Raw genomic sequence first — 21,506 nt, 5'->3', positions numbered from 1 at the left:
CCCAATGGAGACATTGCTGATTGCTAGGATCACAAAGTGTGCGTGCTGACTGGTTGGCTTCTTAAAAAAACAAGAAACGTGAAGCAGTTGTTTGGAAACATGTGTGGCAATGTCAGCGATGACGGTATTTTCTTTAATTTTGTGCTATGCCACACCCCATGGCAGCCGTGTTATGCCATGCTCCCCCCGGAAGTCAATTTGTGACTGCTGCTCGCGGCACTTTCTCAAAACTCAAAATGTGCTCGCCAGTCCGAATAGCCTGACGAGCCCTGGCTAAGGCACCAGCTAACCAACCGTAGCTTCCCAACTTTGGGCGTAATGGGGAATTCAGGCTGCTTTAAAACCAAAAGTGGATATTTCTGGCACGTGCCAGAGGAAACCAGGAGTGTGGAAGCCCGAGGCTTGCTGTAATGGCTTGTTCACACAGCGATAAACTGCAGCTTCTGCCTAAATTGTCCCTTAGTATAATATTAATACAGATTATCATTCACTTGGGAATGTGGATTGATAAAAGCAGAAGAGTAGAGAGGATGAAAGGCAGGCGTTTGCTCTGCCTTACAGGCAATTTAAATGACATGACTGATCATGCATGAGTCACTGTGCCCTGCAGTTTCCACATACTTTTTGATTATTTTAGGAATGTGTCACGTGATTGAAAGCTGATTGGCCGAGTAACGATTTTAAGACTTCCTTTTAGATCTCTCGTTTGATGCAGAGCGAAATGTGTTCCGACCTCGCAAAGAGTTCTTCTGGATGAATTACCGCCTCTGCTAAAATGGCCTAGCAGGAATGGAGAATGCAAAGCAGAACACAGAGAAACCAACAATACGTCCACAAAGTTCAACACCTCGAAAAGCCATGATTACATCTCTCTCCAGAATAGAAAAAACAACAACAACACATGGCTGTTAAGAGGACAATGTGTTTTAACATATAAAAAGAATCAACAAATGTTTGCCTCTTCTGTCCACCATTCCAAAAGCTACATTAGGTGTCAGTCAACTGTCATTGTGTCAATTGAATACCACTGCAGTTTTATTCTTTGCACTGAATGAAGTTTCCCAACAAAAATGCATCATTTATAAATGGGAGGAAAACAGATCTTCTGTTACAGCCGGTTGGTTATTTGCAGAACTTTTTCTTTTCAGCTTGCTACACAGTGTTCTAGTTGCACGCTATTGCGAAGTGAAGTTTTCAGAATGCTTATCGCTTCTCTGGTTTTTAAACTTGGGGAATTTTCATCCCGATCCCTCAGAAGCAAGCCCCGCTGCTGTGTAAAGGGAAATGCTTCTAAGGTATTTAGAACTAAAAGCTCAACAGTTGCTGCTATCCCAGTTCTAAGCATCTCAAAAGTTATACTATCCTGATGGCAAAGAGCTGCCACATTAAAATATAGGGGAAATGTGAGCATCAAGGAGGTTTTGCTGTTCTGTACACAGTAGAAAGGGACACGGGTGGTGCTGTGGGTTAAACCACAGAGCCTAGGACTTGCCGGTCAGAAGGTCGGTGGTTTGAATCCCCGTGACGGGGTGAGCTCCCATTTCTCGGTCCCTGCTCCTGCCAACCTAGCAGTTCGAAAGCACATCAAAATGCAAGTAGATAAATAGGTACCACTCCAGCGTTTCCATGCGCTGCTCTGGTTCGCCAGAAGTGGCTTAGTCATGCTGGCCACATGACCCAGAAGCTGGATGCCGGCTCCCTTGGCCAATAAAGCGAGATGAGCGCCGCAACCCCAGAGTCGGCCACGACTGGATCCAATGGTCAGGGGTCCCTTTACCTTTACCTTACACAGTAGTAATGATTTCAGGTATAGGACCACAAAACACGACTATGCACACAGGTATCATTATTAAAATAAAATAGTGGGACCTGCAACAAAATGTTGCAGTGTATCCCCACCCCTGTTCTGGTCTTCAGTCCGCCTTGCTGTCTCCTGAGGGGCTGTTGGCACGCTGACAGCAAATGCATGGTGGCACCAATTTTATGAATGGAATGGTGGGGAACTCAATGCTATTTTCATTACTGTTTGAACACTGGGGACTGTGTTAACAGCATTAAGAACACAAAGCAACCCCTGCTGGATTGGACAAAAGGCTTATCAAGCCCAGAATCTTGTTTCCTACAGTGGCCGACCAGCTGGGAAGCCCACAAACAAGACATGCATTTTAGAGTCATGCCACCACGTCTCTCGACCATTGCGACTCAGAGCCACAGATAACTTATCCTACACAAATTTGCCTAATCTCCTTTTAAAGCTGCCTTCAATTGGTGGCCACTGCCAAATCTTGTGATAGTACATTCCATAATTTAACCATGAGCTTGTGCAAGGGTGTTTGTCCCGTCCTGAATCTCCCAGATTTCCAAAACTTCCCAACTTTTTGCTAGCAATCTGCTTCTGAGAGGGCCTTTTGCGAATGGAATGCGCTACAGAAGGAAATGGAGCAATAAAAAATGGGTTTATAAAACTATGAACAGAGATGCCCTCCAGTACAGTGTAAATTAAAGTTACCTGCACATGAGGTACACTGAAAAGAAAAATTGAAATGTGCCATAACAACACTAAAAAGTCTCTCTAAGCATGTAAATTACGAAAGGACTATAAGAAAATAGGAAGCCCTCTCCTTATTTCAGCTGCTTCATCTTTATGAAAGACAAGCTAGAAATAAAACTGGAAAAATCATGCCTTGCCAGCATTCCTTCTTGAGTGTTTCGGGTGCCCTGAGTCTTCTGCTGCTGCAATTTTCTTACATTAAAAAGCAGGAAAATGGAATGAGCCACAAACCTTTCCTACACTGTTATAGTCAGAATGACATAATGCAGCAGAATCTTAAAATAACACTGCTCAGGTGTTGGGAAGGCTGTGGTGGTTATTTTATAAGCTTCACCTGAAGTACAGAGAGGAGGCCAATGTACATGGAAGAAGTCTGGTTTAGGGTGGAGGTACGCGGGTGGCGCTGTGGGTTAAACCACAGAGCCTAGGACTTGCCGATCAGAAGGTCGGCGGTTCGAATCCCCGCAACGGGGTGAGCTCCCGTTGCTCGGTCCCTGCTCCTGCCCACCTAGCAGTTCGAAAGCACGTCAAAGTGCAAGTAGATAAATAGGTACCGCTCGGGCGGGAAGGTAAATGGTGTTTCCGTGTGCTGCTCTGGTTCGCCAGAAGCGGCTTAGTCATGCTGGCCACATGACCCGGAAGCTGTACGCCGGCTCCCTCGGCCAATAAAGCGAGATGAGCGTCGCAACCCCAGAGTCGATCACGACTGGACCTAATGGTCAGGGGTCCCTTTACCTTTAATACGCATTTACAGGGACAGAACAGAATTCCAGAACAAACATCTCTCCAACTCAGTGGATGTGGGAGGAGGAGGAAAAGTTCACTGTAATGCGAATTCACACTGGCTCATTTGTGCTATATACACCCTTGCACCTCATTAAAAAGGGGAAACCGATTGTGAAGAATAATCCAGAAGAAAAGCTGGGACTGAGGCAGGATGCACAGCAAAATGCGAAACATCACAAGCAAACAGTGATATAAAAATGCAAGGCCTTGAATGATTGACTGGAGTCGACACACACCATATCAGCGATTTTATGTACGTTTACCTGGGAGCAAAACTCACTGAATTCAATGGGACTTACTCCCTAGTAAATGTGCACAGGATCAAGCAGCTAGCCTCTTTTCATGTGCAACAACTTAGTGGAAAACAAAGAATGGCATCTCTTTGATCCTGGCTGAGTAGCACAGATGCTACTTACTCAAAGCAAAGCCATGACATTTGCAGCCCAACTTTAAGTACAGTGGTACCTCGGGTTACATATGCTTCAGGTTACATACACTTCAGGTTACAGACTCCGCTAACCCAGAAATAGTAACTCGGGTTAAGAACTTAGCTTCAGGATGAGAACAGAAATTGTGCTCCGGCGGCACGGCAGCAGCAGGAGGCCCCATTAGCTAAAGTGGTGCTTCAGGTTAAGAACAGTTTCAGGTTAAGAACGGACCTCCGGAATGAATTAATTACTTAACCCGAGGTACCACTGTATGTCTATTTCGAAGCAAGTCTTGCTTCAAGGGGGCAGGCTTTCCAGAAAATGTGTTTTGGATTGCAGCTTTAGTTGTGTAATAATAATAATAATAATAATAATAATAATAATAATAATAATAATAATAATTTTACTGCCCATCTGACTGGGCAGCAAAGTAGCATCATCTTCATGTATACCACACACTGTGACTTTGGGCTAAGTATGCTACTTGAATTGTGAACCGACTCAGGGGCTCGTTTCACTGTTAAAATAATGTATTTAATACCTGCACAAGCCAGATACCATCCTTCGTATCTTCTACAAGCTCATAAAAGTGCATTTCCCCACTGAAGTTTGTGCTGGAAACAGACTCGGAGGCTTCCTCTTCCTTGAGAGCAGAATAAAGTTCGCCTTCCATCAGGTCTCCTATGTAAACAAACAAAGGAACACTCATTACAGTAAAGGCCAAAGGTCGCAATGGCCAAAAGGATTCCGAAACAGCAGCAGAATAGATATTGTTGGGAGACGGCTAACTACTTTTTAAGAGGAAAATCTACACACATACAACATATGCTGCTTGTAAAGCAAACTCCAAAGTGATAAAGATTGCCAATACTTTCAATCTGAGTTAAAATGTCACTCAGTTGCATAGTGGGGGAAGGTCATGTAAAATACAGTTAGTTGGAACACCTGCTCAGAAATATTTATTTTAACTTTAATTAAAGCAGACCATTTATGTAAACCAGCCCAAAGCTTTATAGGCAGCCCTTCTTTTTATGAAGGACTGAAGAGTCCCTGCAAATGCCCGATAAAATAAGGCAAACAATACACAGTGGTGCCTCGCAAGACGAAAAGAATCCGTTCCGCGAGTCTCTTCGTCTTGCGGTTTTTTCGTCTTGTGAAGCAAGCCCATTAGCGGCTTAGCGGATTAGCGCTATTAGCGGCTTAGCGGGCTTAGCAGATCAGCTGATAAGCGGCTTAGCGGATCAGCTGTTAAGCGGCTTAGCGGATCAGCTGATAAGCGGCTTAGCGATCAGCTGTTAAGCGGCTTAGCGGCTTAGCCAATCAGCTGATAAGCGGCTTAGCGGCTTGGGGGAAAGTGGGGGGGGGGGGAAACCCTGCAGGAACTCGCAAGACATTTTCGTCTTGCGAAGCAAGCCCATAGGAAATTCGTTTTGCGAAGCACCTCCAAAACGGAAAACCCTTTTGTCTAGCGGGTTTTCCGTCTTGCGAGGCATTCGTCTTGCAGGGCACCACTGTATTGCTGTACCTGAAGCAATCCAGAACCTTGAGGGCTGGGGCAGCATAACTGCCAACAGTGCATGTCCCCAACTCAAACCTCATGGGGTGTCTCTGGCCACTGATCTCAGAGCCCCAGTCCCCATTCCGCTGTTACCAAAATACAGGGTAGATAACCTTTAAGGGTTGTTAGCAATGATTAGATGGGAAGCGGGTGGTGCTGTGGCTTAAACCACAGAGCCTAGGGCTTGCCGATCAGAAGGTCGGCGGTTCGAATCCCTGTGAGCTCCCGTTGCTCAGTCCCAGCTCCTGTCAACCTAGCAGTTCGAAAGCACGTCAAAGTGCAAGTAGATAAATAGGTACCACTCCAGCGGGAAGGTAAACGGCGTTTCCGTGCGCTGCTCTGGTTCACCAGAAGCGGCTTAGTCATGCTGGCCACATGACCCGGAAGCTGTAAGCCGGCTCCCTCGGCCAATAAAGCGAGATGAGCGCCGCAACCCAAGTTGTCCGCGACTGGGCCTAATGGTCAGGTCACTTAGCAATGATTAGCAATATAATATACCCAAAGTGCACTCAAACTTGAATGCAATTATGTGGAAGCCCCATTGTGGGTAATGGCCCATTAAAAAGCCTGCTGTCCCTAATTCTCCCACTTCTAGTAGCTACACCACCTCTCTTTTGAGCTGGTGTCCCTTGGATCTGCAAGGTCCATGACACAATTTACCCATTTGCAGCAATGGCTGCCCAGAGTCAGAGAAGGCAACACGGGGTTTGGATTCCCCTAGCATGTCATGCGAAATTCCCTCTTTAGCCTGAAAGCTACAGAAACGCAGCAGGAAAAGAAAGAGTCTGCATGCAGGTCCTTGGAAGGGGTTGAATATTATCGCCGAGCTGAAATAAGGGCAGGGTGAGCATTCTGCAAAAAACAAAAAACAAAAAACCCCTTTCTCCCGGAAAAAGATACCCCACCTACCGGATTTTTTGCTCTATAAGACTCACTTTTTCTCTCCTAAAAAGTAAGGGGAAATGTGTGTGCGTCTTATGGAGCGAATGCAGGCTGCACAGCTATCCCAGAAGCCAGAACAGCAAGAGGGATTGCTGCTTTCACTGTGCAGCGATCCCTCTTGCTGTTCTGGCTTCTGAGATTCAGAATTTTTTCCCCTTGTTTTCCTCCTCCAAAAACTAGGTGCGTCTTATGGTCTGGTGCGTCTTATGGAGAGTGAAAAATACGGTAATTTTGGTGATTCTTTGCAGGAAGCCCTGCAAAATGGAGCAAACAGGTTCACCCATTGACAGTGAGTATAGGAAGTACTGCAACATTTAACAACTGACCATTTTCTCAACATGAAGCCTCTGTGCTTCTCCTCTCTTTTAAGCAAGGATTTATTTCCAAGGCAATCATGTAATCCAATCTGATAATCAAGGTGAGAGCATCATATCACTGGGACAATGTAACTGCTAGCTGGTTAGGAACACTAAGCTCCCCCCCCCCTTTTTTAAATGGCAGCAAACTGTTCCGGCAAGAGTGTTTTTTTAAAAAAGTCAAGAGAGGAGGTGTTCATTAAACTTCTCCCAAACCCTGCTTTCTGCCTTAAAAATGTATGGGGTGAAAATTCAGCATAGCTCCAGTTGGTTATTTCATTGCAGGGATAGGTGCCTGAGACAAAGCCAAATATGCAGTATAAAATTATTGCACACCTATCAATCCCAGCTATTCCATGACACTTTTACAAACGTTGGTGGATAAATTCCAGAAGAGAAACCAACCTGTAGGAGCAAAAACTACTATGGTGCTTAAGTGCTGAAATATCTTATTTTCGTGATATGGGACGTTCTGCTTTTTTAAAATTTATTTTTTGACAATAGCCCACCTTTTATAAGATGCAAACGCTTAAACTAAGTCAAAGGAGAAAAATGCACAACCGGAGCTTTGCTTGTTTTCACCAAAGCAATTCCTGTTCAGTTTGGTTAAAAACTGGCCTTCTCTTCCATAGAAGGAACTGTGTTGCTCTTTTCTGTTCACATGGGCAACTTCTTCCAGCTCAATACTCTGTTTTACTTGGAAATAAGTCTCACTCAGTCCCGTGGGGGATAGCCATATGCAAGTATGGTGTTTCAAGAGCTCAATGGGCACTAAAAAGATGTTCTTCTAGTTTCATTTAACTTAAGTCTGCAAATATGAACATTAAATTTCTCTCTCAAGGTGTCCTTTAGGATTCTGTATTTTGTTTAGATCATCAGTAGTTTCCTCTCTTTACTTTTCTAATCTACTTCATATCTTAGCCATTTCTACAAAGGAGACGTTTCTTTTAAATGACCAAATTACCGTATTTTTTGCTCTATAAGACTCACTTTTTCCCTCCTAAAAAGTAAGGGGAAATGTGTGTGTGTCTTATGGAGCGAATGCAGGCTGTGCAGCTATCACAGAAGCCAGAACAGCAAGAGGGATTGCTGCTTTCACTGCGCAGCTTTCCCTCTTGCTGTTCTGGCTTATGAGATTCAGAATATTTTTTTCTTGTTTTCCTCCTCCAAAAACTAGGTGTGTCTTGTGGTCTGGTGCGTCTTACGTCTTATAGAGCGAAAAATACGGTAGCTTCGTTCCAGTAGTCTTCTGAGAGCTTCCCTGCAACTCAATACATTACTAATAGTGCAACCCCGTACATGCCCACTCAGAACTATGCCCCATTGAGTTCAATGGGTTTTACTCTCAGCTGAGTATAGGATTGCAACCAAAGTGCTTACCAACCTCAGGGTGACTGTGTATGCATTGACATTTCAGCTCTTAAAGGAAGATGGGAGGTTGGGGTACAGAACGAATGTGCTATTATACTGAGAATTATGGGGAGCAAGAGTATGGCCATAGTTGCAAGACAAGTCAAAACAGAAGAATGTCAGCTAGATAACTTTTCATTTTCTTCCTAAGCAAGGATGCATTTCAACTGGTTGAAAGTATTTTCTTAAAGCTCAGTGTGCTTTACCAGTTGAATGTATGAAGACAGAAGGGGTAGCACCACTGAATTCAATGGAGCTTACTCCCAGGAAACAAAGCAATCGGGATTGCAGTCAATCTAATCCTAATTAACTGGGCATTTATGCTATGTACCAGGGGCGCAGGTGGCGCTGTGGGTTAAACCACAGAGCCTAGGACTTGGCGATCAGAAGGTCGGCGGTTCGAATCCCCGCGACGGGGTGAGCTCCCGTTGCTCGGTCCCTGCTCCTGCCAACCTAGCAGTTCGAAAGCACGTCAAAGTGCAAGTAGATAAATAGGTACCGCTCCGGCGGGAAAGTAAGCTCTGGTTTGTCAGAAGCAGCTTAGTCATGCTGGCCACATGACCCGGAAACTGTACGCCGGCTCCCTCGGCCAATAAAGCGAGATGAGCGCCTCACCCCAGAATCGGCCACGACTGGACCTAATGGTCAGGGGTCCCTTTACCTTTACCTTATGCTACGTACCACAGCTCATGGGTGTATATTCATTTTATTACACCATGGATCAACACAGATGAACCAATGCCTGGGATTAGTAATGGACTGGATGAGGGCCAATAAACTGAATCGTAGAATTGGAAGAACCCCCAAGGATCATCTAGTCCACCGCCCTGCAATGGGGCAGGGATAGTGCTAACCCAGGCATAGGCAAACTCGGCCCTCCTGATGTTTTTGGTCTACAACTTCCATCATCCCTAGCTAACAGGTCAGGGATGATGGGAATTGTAGTCTCAAAACACCTGGAGTTTTCCTATGCCTGGTGCTAACAATACAATTTCCTTGAAATGATCTCAAAAGGCTGAGGATTTCGATGGTTGCACACTGGTTAGCATAAAATAAAGAGTTGTACAAGCAGGTACACAAAGCAATTAGCCAGTCTTACTCATTTATTTTCACCTGTCTGCACTTATTACTGTTTGGCGGACCAAAGCATTTATTCAACCAAAGAGCACCACTGTTATTATCTTTATAGACATATGACTTTCTGATGGTGTTAACAGTCAGGTCAGAAATATGCTTACAATAAGGTATTTTTTTATAAGATGTTTGTTCTGAAGCAGCCAAACCTTCAACTTCTCACTTGGCAAACAAAAGCTAACACTGAGGCAAACCTTTGCCATGCATTTCTCTGACATTATTTTACTTCCTTGAATACATAACAAGGCCTTGCTACTTGTCTGAAGCATATAATAAATTAATCGACAAAACAGTGATCCTTTCTTTTCTGAACAATGTGTTGCACGAAAGATACAATCTTAATACACACCTACAAGAGAGTAAACCTCATTAAGCTCAACGAGGCTTACTTCTGAACAAACATGCTTAGAATTGCGCTGTTTTAAATTACTTACGCACACCTGCTTGCATCAAGGCCAGCAAGATTTACAACCAAGGAAACATGCAGAGAATCTGATAGCCAGTATCTTAATAAACTTGTGACCTAACTTGTTACCCGTCCTAACAAAATGCCAGGCACTTTCTGATCAATGTAGATCTTTCATGCTAGTTTTGGGTGCACGTCAAAACAGCACACGCCACATTTCAAATTCTGATTCTTACTGGCATGTCTTAGATAAAGCCAGATATTACATCATGGTTCCTGATGATTTTCATCTGGACAACTCCCCCCGCCCCCCCAATCTCTCTGTTCGGTTGTATATTCCATGCTAGCCTGCTGCTGCCCTGTGCTTCTTCAAACATTGCCACATTTTAGCAATTCTCCATAAAAAGTTGGAAGGCATTCAAAGCGTGAGGTCACATCTGAGATTATTAAGCACATTTATTTAGTATTACTGCTTACTCAGCTTTCCCCTGCACACTCTGTACGGCTGTACACAATAGAAGTTATTGCGATATAGATGCTTAATAAAGGAGGGACGGACCTATTCCGAAAGTTAAAATGCCAGCGAACAGACATTTTTTCTTACCTGACTTCTCAACCAGTTCCCTGACATCCTTCTTTTCCAGAAGCCCCGAGTAGCCGAGCCCCCTGCACTCCAAAATGGTCTTCAGCTTCTTGAAGCTGAGCGCCACCGGGTCCACCAACTGGGTGGCGAAGAAGCCCGTCTCGTACCACACAATGGCCTCGAAAAACCTGGCCAGGATGAACAGGACCAGAAAATAAAGCAGCAAGAAAAACAGCTTCAGCCACATCTTTCCTCCGCGCGGGGGGCTCCTGACTCTCTGCGGAGAGAGTCAAGTCAGTCCTACAAAAAGAAAGAGAGAGAGAAATGTCTGGAGGGAAGGAAAAAAACGGGGAGCAGATATCCACATACCCCAAAACAACAACACAACCCCCAGTTTGGTTGCTACTGTCAAAGAGTCCCTTTCCCATTATCCCCTCATTCTTATGAAAAGACACAATGGCGGTGGGGTGGGGTGGGAGGGAGAGGATAACACCCACTCGCCTAGAGGGAACCCGGATATGGGGTGGGGAAAAAGAAGAAGCACCCCTTCAATATAGGGCACCCCATCATTTTAGGGAGGCAGCTGGGTATTTGTGGGGTGCTGAGGAGAACCAAGTGAGAAAGGTCTCTAGGAGGCGGCTGGGGGGTGGAAATAATTTGGGAGGGTCTCGCCCCCCAACCAGGAAACCATCTCCTTCGGGGGCACCAGGCGGGGTGGCGCTGGTTTGGGGGGTGAGGGAAGCCTTCAGGGGGTCGGGCAAGGACGGGGCTCGGCCGGCCAAGGCGCCTCCTCCTCCTCCTCGCTTGTTTTACCCCGTCCCAGGCAGGCAGGCAGGCGGCGGCCCTACTGGTGTCGGGCCCGCCGCGGGCGGTGCTGCTCCTCCCGCTGCTGCGCTCGGGCTTCTTGGCGCGCCGCCGTCGTCGTCGTCGCCTCTCCGCGGCGGAGCAGAGCCCGGGCCGGAGGAGACATAACAAGTGACGTCGCGCAGCCGCGGCCGGCAGCCGAGGGAGGAGGAGGAGGAGGAGAGGGAGGCGCGACGGTTCCGCCAGGCCGGGGTGGGGTGCGAGAGGAATCCGGCCCCGGCTCCCCCCAAGGCGGGCTCAGCGCTCGTTTACCTTGGGAAGGTCCATTGAAGGAGCGCGCGCGCAAAGGCCCGGGCCAGGCTTTTCCCCCTCTCTCCCCCCAAAAAGGATGCTGCCTGCCTGGGTTGGCTTTCGCCCCCGCCTCTTTCCTTTTTCGGAGGCGTCCGCTCTCTCGCAGGTTTTGGCTCCTCGCGCTGGGTCAGATCTGAATGAAACGGGTTCCTCTGGGGTAGACTCTGGCAAGGAGGATTTGTGTTGGGGTTGTTTTTTCTTCTCCCCCCAAACTCTGGGATATTTGGCCCAAATTTGCACCACCCGTTGAGAAGAAAGGTGCGCCTTCTGTTTGTGAAGCGGCCCTTGGGGGTCCTCGGGGTGAAGGCAGCGCCGGATTTACGTATAAGCTAAACAAGCTATAGCTTGGGGCCCCACTCTCTTAGGGGCCCCCCAAAAAATTAAATGAAAATTTTAATATTAATATTTGTTGTTGTTTAGTCGTTTAGTCGTGTCCGACTCTTCGTGACCCCGCGGACCAGAGCACGCCAGGCACTCCTGTCTTCCACTGCCTCCCGCAGTTTGGTCAGACTCATGTTTGTAGCTTCGCGAACACTGTCCAACCATCTCGTCCTCTGTCGTCCCCTTCTCCTTGTGCCCTCCATCTTTCCCAACATCAGGGTCTTTTCCAGGGAGTCTTCTCTTCTCATGAAGTGGCCAAAGTATTGGAGCCTCAGCTTCAGGATCTGTCCTTTCAGTGAGCACTCAGGGCTGATTTCCTTCAGAATGGAGAGGTTTGATCTTCTTGTAGTCCATGGGACTCTCAAGAGTCTCCTCCAACACCATAATTCAAAAGCATCAATTCTTCGGCGATCAGTCTTCTTTATGGTCCAGCTCTCCCTTCCATACATCACTACTGGGAAAACCATAGCTTTAACTATACAGACCTTTGTTGGCAAGGTGATGTCTCTGCTTTTTAAGATGCTGTCTAGGTTTGTCATTGCTTTTCTCCGGAGAAGCAGGCGTCTTTTGATTTCGTGACTGCTGTCACCATCTGCAGTGATCATGGAGCCCAAGAAAGTAAAATCTCTCACTGCCTCCATTTCTTCCCCTTCTATTTGCCAGGAGGTGATGGGACCAGTGGCCATGATCTTCGTTTTTTTGATGTTGAGCTTCAGACCATATTTTGCGCTCTCCTCTTTCACCCTCATTAAAAGGTTCTTTAATTCCTCCTCACTTTCTGCCATCAAGGTTGTGTCATCTGCATATCTGAGGTTTTTCTTAATTGTATTTCAGTTGAACAATTACTTCAATAAAATACATGTTTTGTTATGTGCAAATGGCTTTGGATGCTCATTTGGTTCATAAATTACCATATAGCATATATTCAACACAAAAAATAGCGACAATTTGTTGTTGACACAGGACAGCTGGACATATAAAGGGCCCCATTACCTTCAGTAGCTTAGGGCCCTGTCAAACCTAAATCCGGCCCTGGGTGAAGGGTGGTATATGGATTGAATAAGTAATCCTTCTTGTTCCTTTTTAACCAGGCCTTTGGTTGATCAGATTTACATCCTATGTCCTTTAAAAATGTGTGTTTTTTGGGAGCGGCGGCTATTGGGTTATTGTTTTTATTTTTATTACATATTTTGTGGTTTTACATCTTGCTTTTATTCTGTGAACCGCCCTGAGACACACACCCCCAGCTCCTTCTGGTTGCAGAAGGCACTGTGATTTTGTAGTGAAGCTAAGTGGATGAGACTTTGCATGTTGTAGGCATTTAGGTCAACTGCCCTGGGGTCTTCAGGTGAAGGGTGGTATACACATTTAATAAATATAACAACAACAAGAAAAAGAAGTCTTCCCACTGTCTTTAGAAACCTAGTTACAGAAGGTGTGAAATTTTGTAGTGCAGCTTAGTGAATAATAAGACTATGCACATTAGTACACATAAACTTATGGTCTAGAAATGGAGGTTGGTTTATGCAGCCCAGCTCCCCATAAAGATCCCTTGAGGTCCTCTAATGGTCAGAGAAATAAACAGAGCCAACAATCAAGTATAAGAACTATTACACTTGTCGTTTAAGTTCTATTGAATCTAAACAGGGTGTCCTGCAGAGCAGACACACCCCATGCTCATTTATTTTCAGTGTGACATCACAATTTATTTGATATACACACTTCTGAGTAGACTTAGTTAGCTATGAGTAGACTTATAGTCCAGAATTCAATTTCCTCTCCAAGTCGCCTTAGGCCAGAGTTGGGAAAACCTGTGATCCTTCAGATGTTGTATTTCAACTTGGTCGTGGCCTGTGAGAAAAGGTGATGGAAACTGAAGGACAACAATGTCAACAGGTTCCCAATCACTGCCTTAAATCACTGTAGCCTTATCTGCACCATCTACAATATGGGGATAAGAATACAGATCTATCTTACAGGGTATGTGAAGCATTGAAAGTACTGTTAAAAGATGCATACATTTGCCACCAACATATAGAATGTCCAATATCCAGTATCTAAAATGTTAACAGTTTCCCAACCCATTGGGATATTGGCAATGCTATTTTTCAAGAAAAAGAGGTGCCGGAGCTCACCACAAACACCTCCCTCATTCCCTTAGAATGGCTATGGTACCCACCTGAGAGAAGCTGGAACTGAGTTCTGGCAAGTTCCAGTTGGGGGGGGGAAGCCCTGGATATTGGCATGTGACAGGGTCATGGACTGTTTTACCTTTAGATCATCTGGTGCTATCAACATTTTGCAAGAACAGGCTCTAGGCTCAGGAAGCCAGGAATCTGTATGATAGAACGTTGTAGGTAGGATTACTTGCCTGCAATGTTTTTCAGTTTTTGTTTTTCAGTTTGCTACTCAGGGGTTGGTATAAGAGTGTTCCACACAATCATATATATATGTATATATATATATAGAGAGAGAGAGAGAGTGTGTGTGTGTCTAAAAGACACCTTCTTGTGGCTGCACCACACAGTTTAAATGAATCCATCCCTAAGTAGTCTCTCATTAATAAGAACTGCCTTCTAATTAAAGGGGGGGGGAAAGATGCTGATAGTGCATTTTATTTTGTTTAAGCTGTTTGGAGGTCTACTGTCAGGCAGAAAAGCGGGATACAAATATTTTAGATTTTATTTAGAGTCCTGAGAACTTAAGCTACAGGTTTTGACTCAGATGACTGGGGCAGTCCAACAGCAATATCAAGTTCTGTGGATCAACCTGCCAGGTGCAGGTGTTATTGTAGCTGGTTTACCCATGCAAAGAGGTGCTCACACAAGTAGTCTTCAGACTGCAATCCATATACATGCATTACTACGGAGGAACACTAGGGAAAGTTATAAGTAAGTTGGTTTAGGATTTAATCAAACCTTGTGTGAGAATTTTCACAGAGGAGAATCAAAGGCGTTGGCTTCTTCTGCAATGGTAAAAAAGAAGAAGTTTGCATCCCTTGCCAATCCTGCTTTTGCCTCCAGCCGATATTCCTCATCAGTTTAGACGCCAGACCAAAATGTTTCTCTGTTACCCAGGTCTTTAGCTGAATGAACATTTTGTGGGCTCTTGGATGTGTTTTTGGGAAGGATGCTAATAGTTTGTTGGTTATTTTATTATGTATTTTGTATTTTCATTTTGTATTTTTATACTGTGATGCGCGCTGTGATCTTCTGATGAAGGGCAGTATACTAATTTAAGGAATAAAAAATAATAATAACAGTTCCCTTTTGCGTATTTTCTAAAGAGCCATGACAGCATGTAAAGAATAATAAGAAGATACAATCTTTGCAAGCATTTCTTAAGATTTATACATTTGTAAAAACGACAACAACGAAACTAGGAGCTCGTTGGGCAGCTAAGAGTCCCAGACGCAGAATCAGCAGGTTTAACATAACTCACAGAAAAACAAATAAGAGGGATCACGTGATGACCTATACGTAGCCGACGCGCGACGGAAATCGGAGCCATGGCAGGAGGCCCCCCCAAAACGCTACTTCCGCTTTCCCCATCTGTTTACCTATGACATCTCAAGGTAAACAAACCCGCCCCCTCCTCTCCCCACCCTCAAAAAGGGGATACCCGTACTGCCTGATTCGCCTGTTCAAAGAGGCCGCTTTCATACAGGCCCTGCCCAGCCTGTGTTTATGCAGAAATGACAAAATGCTTGTTTAGAAGTCTCAGGAAGGCTTCTGAGAGGAAACGATAGTCTGAGGTGTCTAAGTTGCTGCCTGAACGCACCGCGACTGCTTTCAAACGGTAAAAACAATAGACATAATAATAGCAGACTTACACAAAGCTTCTAATTCCGAGTTCCCTTTAGCGCCTTTTTTTTGTCTCGCTGAGATGGAAGTGGCAGTTGTCGATAAAAAATGCGGAGAACGCTGCACATACACAGCGCTCCATATATATTAACTCGCCAAACCGACATATCCCTTCCCCACCCCCAACTTGGAATAAGACCTACATTACAAAGCGCGAATTCCTGTAAGAGGCAGCGCTTTGAAGGAGCGAGGAATTGCCTGGCGGCTCATTTCCCTCCGCTTGAGCTCTTACTGAGCTGCCACTTCCTTCCTCGGGAAAACCAAGCAAAGGAACCCAGCAAGTTTCACCCTCGTCTGCGTCGGCGCATGCGAGCTCCTCTACACTATTTTCCTACATCTACGCGCGCACAAGCCTCACCCAATCACGCGCGCGCTCCTCGAGGACCCCTCCTTGACTGCCCCGAGCAGTCGCCTGCGCCGCAGTTCCAAGCTTCCGCCGGGGAGGACCCCCCCCCCCCGCGCCTCCTCCTCCCCCGGTCCGTCCGGCGCGCTGCCTGCAAAAACAACAAGCCTCCCTCCCTCACACGGCGCAGGTTCTCCTCGGCCCGGTCGGTGGGGCCGCCGCCTCCGCCGTCGTCCGGTGGGGCCAAGGCCGGGCAGCAGGGGCCTGGGGTGGCCGGGCGTCGGGCGGAAGAGGCGATGGACCAGTGCGTGACGGTGGAGCGCGAGCTGGAGAAGGTGCTGCAGAAGTTCTCGGGCTACGGGCAGCTGTGCGAGCGGAGCCTGGAGGAGCTGATCCAGTACGTGGCGGGGCTGCGCCGGGAGATCCTCCAGAGCGAGAGTATGTCCGTAAGAACCAGGCGCTTGCCTTTTCTCTAAGCAGCAGGCAGGCAGGAATCCGGCAGGTGAAGCTTTCCTTGCCCCCCATCCCACTGAAACTGAATTTTTAAAATATATTTTTTATTAGGTTTTTTTTTTAACATATCATTTTCAACAGTAATTAAACATACTTTTACATCTTATTCAAATTTTTGACCTCCACCAATCCTGAAAACTGAATTTCGACTCCCTTTGAGGAAAGTGCCTGCATCACAGAGATTCCCGACACCGCTTTGGGCGCTTTGTTGTTGTTATTTGGGGGGAAATACAGTGGTACCTCGGGTTAAGTACTTAATTCGTTCTGGAGGTCCGTACTTAACCTGAAACTGTTCTTAACCTGAAGCAACACTTTAGCTAATGGGGCCTCCCGCTGCTGCCGCGCCACCACCACGTGATTTCTGTTCTCATCCGGAAGCAAAGTTCTTAACCCAAGGTACTATTTCTGGGTTAGCAGAGTCTGTAACCTGAAGGTACCACTGTATTACATTACAGTGCCGAATTAAGTACGTATAAGTTAAAGAAGGTATAGTTTAGGGCCCCACTCTCTTGGCGCCCCCCCCATTAAAGGATAAACAACAACCTGGATTCGGGTGGCACTGTGGGTTAAACCACAGAGCCTGGGACTTGCCGATCAGAAGGTCGGCGGTTTGAATCCCCACGACGGGGTGAGCTCCCATTGCTCGGTCCCTGCTCCTGCCAACCTAGCAGTTCGAAAGCACGTCAAAGTGCAAGTAGATAAATAGGTACCACTCCGGTGGGAAGGTAAACAGCATTTCCATGCGCTGCTCTAGTTCGCCAGAAGCGGCTTAGTCATGCTGGCCACATGACTCCCTCGGCCAATAAAGCGAGATGAGCGCTGCAATCCCAGAGTCGATCATGACTGGACCTAATGGTCAGGGGTCCCTTTACCTTTATTACATTACAGTGCTGGATTTAGGTACGTATAAGTTAAAGAAGCTATAGTTTAGGGCCCCACTCTCTTGGCGCCCCCCCCCAAATTAAAGGATAAACAACAACCTGGATGTACGTTTCCTAAATACAAGATAAAAAGCAAATAAAATAAAACCTACATACAGCAACAGTGTTTTGTGTAGCGTATGGACCTATTAGGTCCATAAATTACCATACAGCATACATTCAACACAAAACAACAGCGACAATTTGTTGTTGACAAAGGACAGCTGGGTATATAAAGGGCCCCATTAGCTTCAGTAGCTTAGGGTCTCATCAAACCTAAATCCGGCCCAGCTCACATATCATGCGAGGGGAAAGAAACCCTATAAGTCTACTTGAAGGAAAGCTTCCAACTGCCAGATTTCTGGGTGTATTTGTTTTTTTGGGGAAAATATGTGCTAAATGGCGGGGAGGAATACCCTACGTGAGGGAAAGCTTCCAACTGCCAGATTTCTGGGTGTATTTGTTTTTTTGGGGAAAATATGTGCTAAATGGCGGGGAGGAATACCCTACGTGAGGGAAAGCTTCCAACTGCCGGATTTCTGGGTGTATTTGTTTTTTTTGGGCAAAATATGTGCCAAATTATTTGGGGGGGGGAATACCCTATGACTCTATGTGAAGGAAAACTTCCAACTGCCAGGCTGTTGTTAAGAAAACTATGGTAACTCCGTGTTTGTCTCAGTTTCCCTTCCCACCGCCTCACAAGATCACTTTTATCCTTGTCTGGTCAGCTCTCGCGTAGTCTGCCTCTTGTTTTGAGACACCATTCAGTTCCCTATGATCCAGCTTGTTTCCTAGATGGGTATGTGGGGTGTTAGGGGAGGGGTAGTACATCTGGTGGGGCAGACGTTGTGCTTCCTCTGGGGTGGTTTGTTCACCTTTGGTCCCTACCCTGCACTCAGCTCTCACATGTGGCTCCTAGAAAATGTCAGCATTTGACAGCGATCACTCTCCGGGAACAGCTACTACTGGTCAACTAAACCAGGTAAGGGTAGCTTGTGGGTCTCGAACCCTTGGTGAGTTAGGGACTTCCCCAACATGTGAAGACAGGCACCTGCAGATTGAGCGGACGAGACCAATCGTGGGTCCAACGGTCCAGAAAGTGGTTTGTGCACATGAGGGGCAGATGGCTTGTCAACCTATGAAAGTAGCCCTTCTAGGAGAAGGAAAACTCTTACCCAGGTGTTCGCAAACTTTTTCAGCAAGGGGCCGGTCCACTGTCCCTCAGACCTTGTGGGACTATATGGGGGGGGGGGATGAACGAATTCCTATGCCCCACAAATAACCCAGAGATGCATTTTAAATAAAAGCACACATTCTACTCATGTAAAAACACCAGGCAGGCCCCACAAATAACCCAGAGATGCCTTTTAAATAAAAGGACACATTCTACTCATGTAAAAACATGCTGATTCCTGGACTGTCCGTGGGCCGGATTGAGAAGGCGATGGGGCCAGATCCAGCCCCCGGGCCTTAGTTTGCCTACCCATGCTCTTACCTTAAACCTCCATTGCCTTGCGGGACATCTTTGGGAGAAGAAAAGACTAAGGAGTAAACCCTACACAAATCTGGAGTGGAATCCCTAAGACAGTTGGATGGTGCCTTGTTTGCCTCCTTCCGTCAACTCCTGCAGCCAAGCTGGTGCCAAATGTATTGCTCTGCTTTTCTTTGCACTACATCAGCAAGGCCAAGAGGAGGGTCTTGTTGTCTAAGCAAAGCAGTTTGACTTCACCACTGGAGGCACACTCCATCGTCTCTTGAGAGACACGAATACCAGCAACTGCAACAACTGATTGCAGACACATATTTTTTTTGTCCCCTGAGAACGGTATGCTCCGTGTGGCCTTAGTTTCCCTGTGTCAAAGGGCTGGGGTCTGTTACAGAGGGTGTTTTTATGTTCTCTTCCCATACCTCTTGTCTTTCTGCTGGGCTGGCTTGCTTGGTTGGTTTTGTGGAACATACAGGAAGGATCTATTTCTCCCTTCTCTGTGCCCCCTCCCCAAAGGTTGCAAGAGAGTGAGAGGTTCAGAAACATACTTGACAAACCCTGTAGTATTAATTCGCCAGGATGTGATTCATGGGTCAGATGAGCATCGTCTGACAAATTCTGCACTCTTGGCATCAGCTACTTTACCTGAAGCGCCACTTTGAGAAGTGATTATGGGGTGGTGTCCCTTCACCTCAACTTCCAGTTGCTTGTTTGCAGTTCGTAATTTTTCTCATATGCATCTCTTGTTGAGTCTTTCGCCTTCAGTCTGTCTGCTGGAAGGCCTCTCAGCTACCAGCCCTTATTCTGCCTAAAGATTTAGATGAATTTGAAAAAGGCAGTGGCGAGACTGACTTTCCTCCTTTGGATACTGTTGTTCATGTTTATTTATTTATAAGAAATATTTATATACAACTACAGTAGTTCATAAAAATATACCACAGTTCAGAACAGTATAAAAAAACCAAACCAAACAATAACATGACGAGTTAAAAATAAGTTAAAAACAAAAAGAAATTAATATCAAGCACAAGTAGACCATTGTAGGGAATGTACTCTTAATTGCCTCGTGGAATAGTTTCCCGTAGGCAAATAAAAGTTGGCACCGAAGGCACCCGCTGAATCCCTGTTCTCATTGTGTTCCACAAGACTTGGGCCAGTGACACTGAAAACTTGATTTCGCATTGTTGTCAAACGAGCCTCACCAACTTGGGGAATTGAAAGAGATGATGTGGACAAAACTACTGCTGCTGTATTTTGGGAAATGATTTTCTAACAACTATAATTAAGTAACTAACTATCAGCATGGCTTTCTTATATTATATGGAGGAGGAGTTTTCCCTCTTCCCAGACGCAAGTGCTTGGCTTTGTTATTGACTGAGCAAAAAGAGCTAATTTAATTTGCTTACAGAGTTTTGAAAGATAAAGGACTTTAGTTTTGAGATACAGGAGGCGATGTTTTGTTTTGACATCTCAGGACTGGGCAGTGATTCATCTATCCTGCCCTCCTTGACCTTTTGTAATGAGTAAAAAAAAAGGAAGCCTTAATCTGTTTCCACACTGGCAGGTAAGTTTACTCTTTCACACTGAGTAATAATGGCATTAGTCATTGGTGGCTCCTAAATGAACATCCCATAGAGCAAATGTAATCAAAGTTTACAATAACAAGTTTGCTGACTTTCCTATAACTGCGGTCTAATGTGCAATTGATATGTACACATATCTGATATGTGCAACTGATATGCGGGCGCACACACACACACACAGAGTCTGTTGAAATGATGAGTCCATATGTGTAATTCTGTGCCAGATTTCAGTGAGGCCATTTAGGAGTAAGCATTTTATTTGGAAATACTGTTTTTATTGGCACTTCCTCCCAAGTAAATATGTTTAGACTGGGATTAAGCTGGGTGTTTATTTAAAAAGGGAACGTCTAGAAGTTATTATTGAAGGCTGACAAAGGAGATCTTGCAACTTGGAACTGGGTCATAATGCAACTATCTCAAATGTTGGAGCATGGGTAGGCAAACTAAGGATCGGGGGCCAGATCCGGCTCAGTCGCATTCTAAATCTGGCCCACGGAACGGTCCGGGAATCAGCTTGTTTTTACATTAGTAGAATGTGTGCTTTTATTTAAAATGCATCTCTGGGTTATTTGTGGGGCATCGGAATTCGTTCATCCCCCCCCGCCCCCCAAAAAAATATAGTCCGGCCCCCCACAAGGTCTGAGGGACAGTGGACCGGCCCCCTGCTGAAAAAGTTTGCTGATCCCTGTGTTAGAGAGTACAGTTTACATAGTGCACACATCTGAAAGCCCCCACACACCCGAGGGAGTGCTGATGACATTCTCACGGGGGCAGGAATTGCATGGTGGCACCAGTTTTATGAATGGTCAGTTCCATGTTGGGGCTGTTGATGTAACCCGTTCTATTTTCATTGTTGAAAGCTGAGAGCCGTGGTCATTTGACACAAAGAGACTAGTGAGTCACGAGGCATTTAGACATCTGAACAAAGGATAAATCTCCTTGAGGCTTGTAGATTTTTGTAGCTAAATGAGAAGATAGAGGGAATTATTTATCCAGTATCCCAGTAAATTTAAAGGCAGATTTTGCATCTTGATTAGACAGTGAAACATAGTTCTGCATTTATGTGGCAGAGAAAACAGTTAATGGGAATGGTTTGCTGCAAGTGGAA

The 21,506-nt window shown here is 45.7% G+C and overlaps 2 protein-coding genes across 6 annotated transcripts in view; one reads left to right on the top strand and one right to left on the bottom strand.

The window, feature by feature from the left end:
• The window catches only part of LOC128399928 (charged multivesicular body protein 3), a 30,357-nt gene extending 19,049 nt beyond the window's left edge, over window positions 1-11,308 (bottom strand). Inside the window, exons 1-3 of one of the 4 annotated variants that reach the window (XM_053361810.1) lie at window positions 11,271-11,308; window positions 10,176-10,454; window positions 4,307-4,446 (exon numbers count right to left, since the gene is read on the bottom strand). In XM_053361810.1, coding sequence (XP_053217785.1) covers window positions 4,307-4,446; window positions 10,176-10,401 — 366 coding nt within the window. In that variant the 5' untranslated portion in view covers window positions 10,402-10,454; window positions 11,271-11,308. Of the gene's footprint in view, window positions 1-4,306; window positions 4,447-10,175; window positions 10,534-10,967; window positions 11,182-11,270 lie in introns of those variants that run through there. The other 3 variants (XM_053361809.1, XM_053361808.1, XM_053361813.1) reach the window with 3 other exon arrangements.
• Window positions 11,309-16,005: 4,697 nt separating this feature from the next.
• Window positions 16,006-21,506, top strand: part of RMND5A (required for meiotic nuclear division 5 homolog A) — a 32,152-nt gene continuing 26,651 nt past the window's right edge. Inside the window, exon 1 of one of the 2 annotated variants that reach the window (XM_053361817.1) lies at window positions 16,006-16,334. In XM_053361817.1, the coding sequence (XP_053217792.1) occupies window positions 16,193-16,334 (142 nt within the window). In that variant the 5' untranslated portion in view covers window positions 16,006-16,192. Of the gene's footprint in view, window positions 16,343-21,506 lie in introns of both variants that reach the window. The other variant, XM_053361818.1, reaches the window with a different exon arrangement.

Source organism: Podarcis raffonei, chromosome 13, assembly GCF_027172205.1.
Source record: "Podarcis raffonei isolate rPodRaf1 chromosome 13, rPodRaf1.pri, whole genome shotgun sequence".
In the NCBI taxonomy this organism is placed as follows: domain Eukaryota; kingdom Metazoa; phylum Chordata; class Lepidosauria; order Squamata; family Lacertidae; genus Podarcis; species Podarcis raffonei.
Note: the sequence above shows the minus strand (reverse complement) of the source record. Positions and strands in the feature narration are given on the sequence as shown.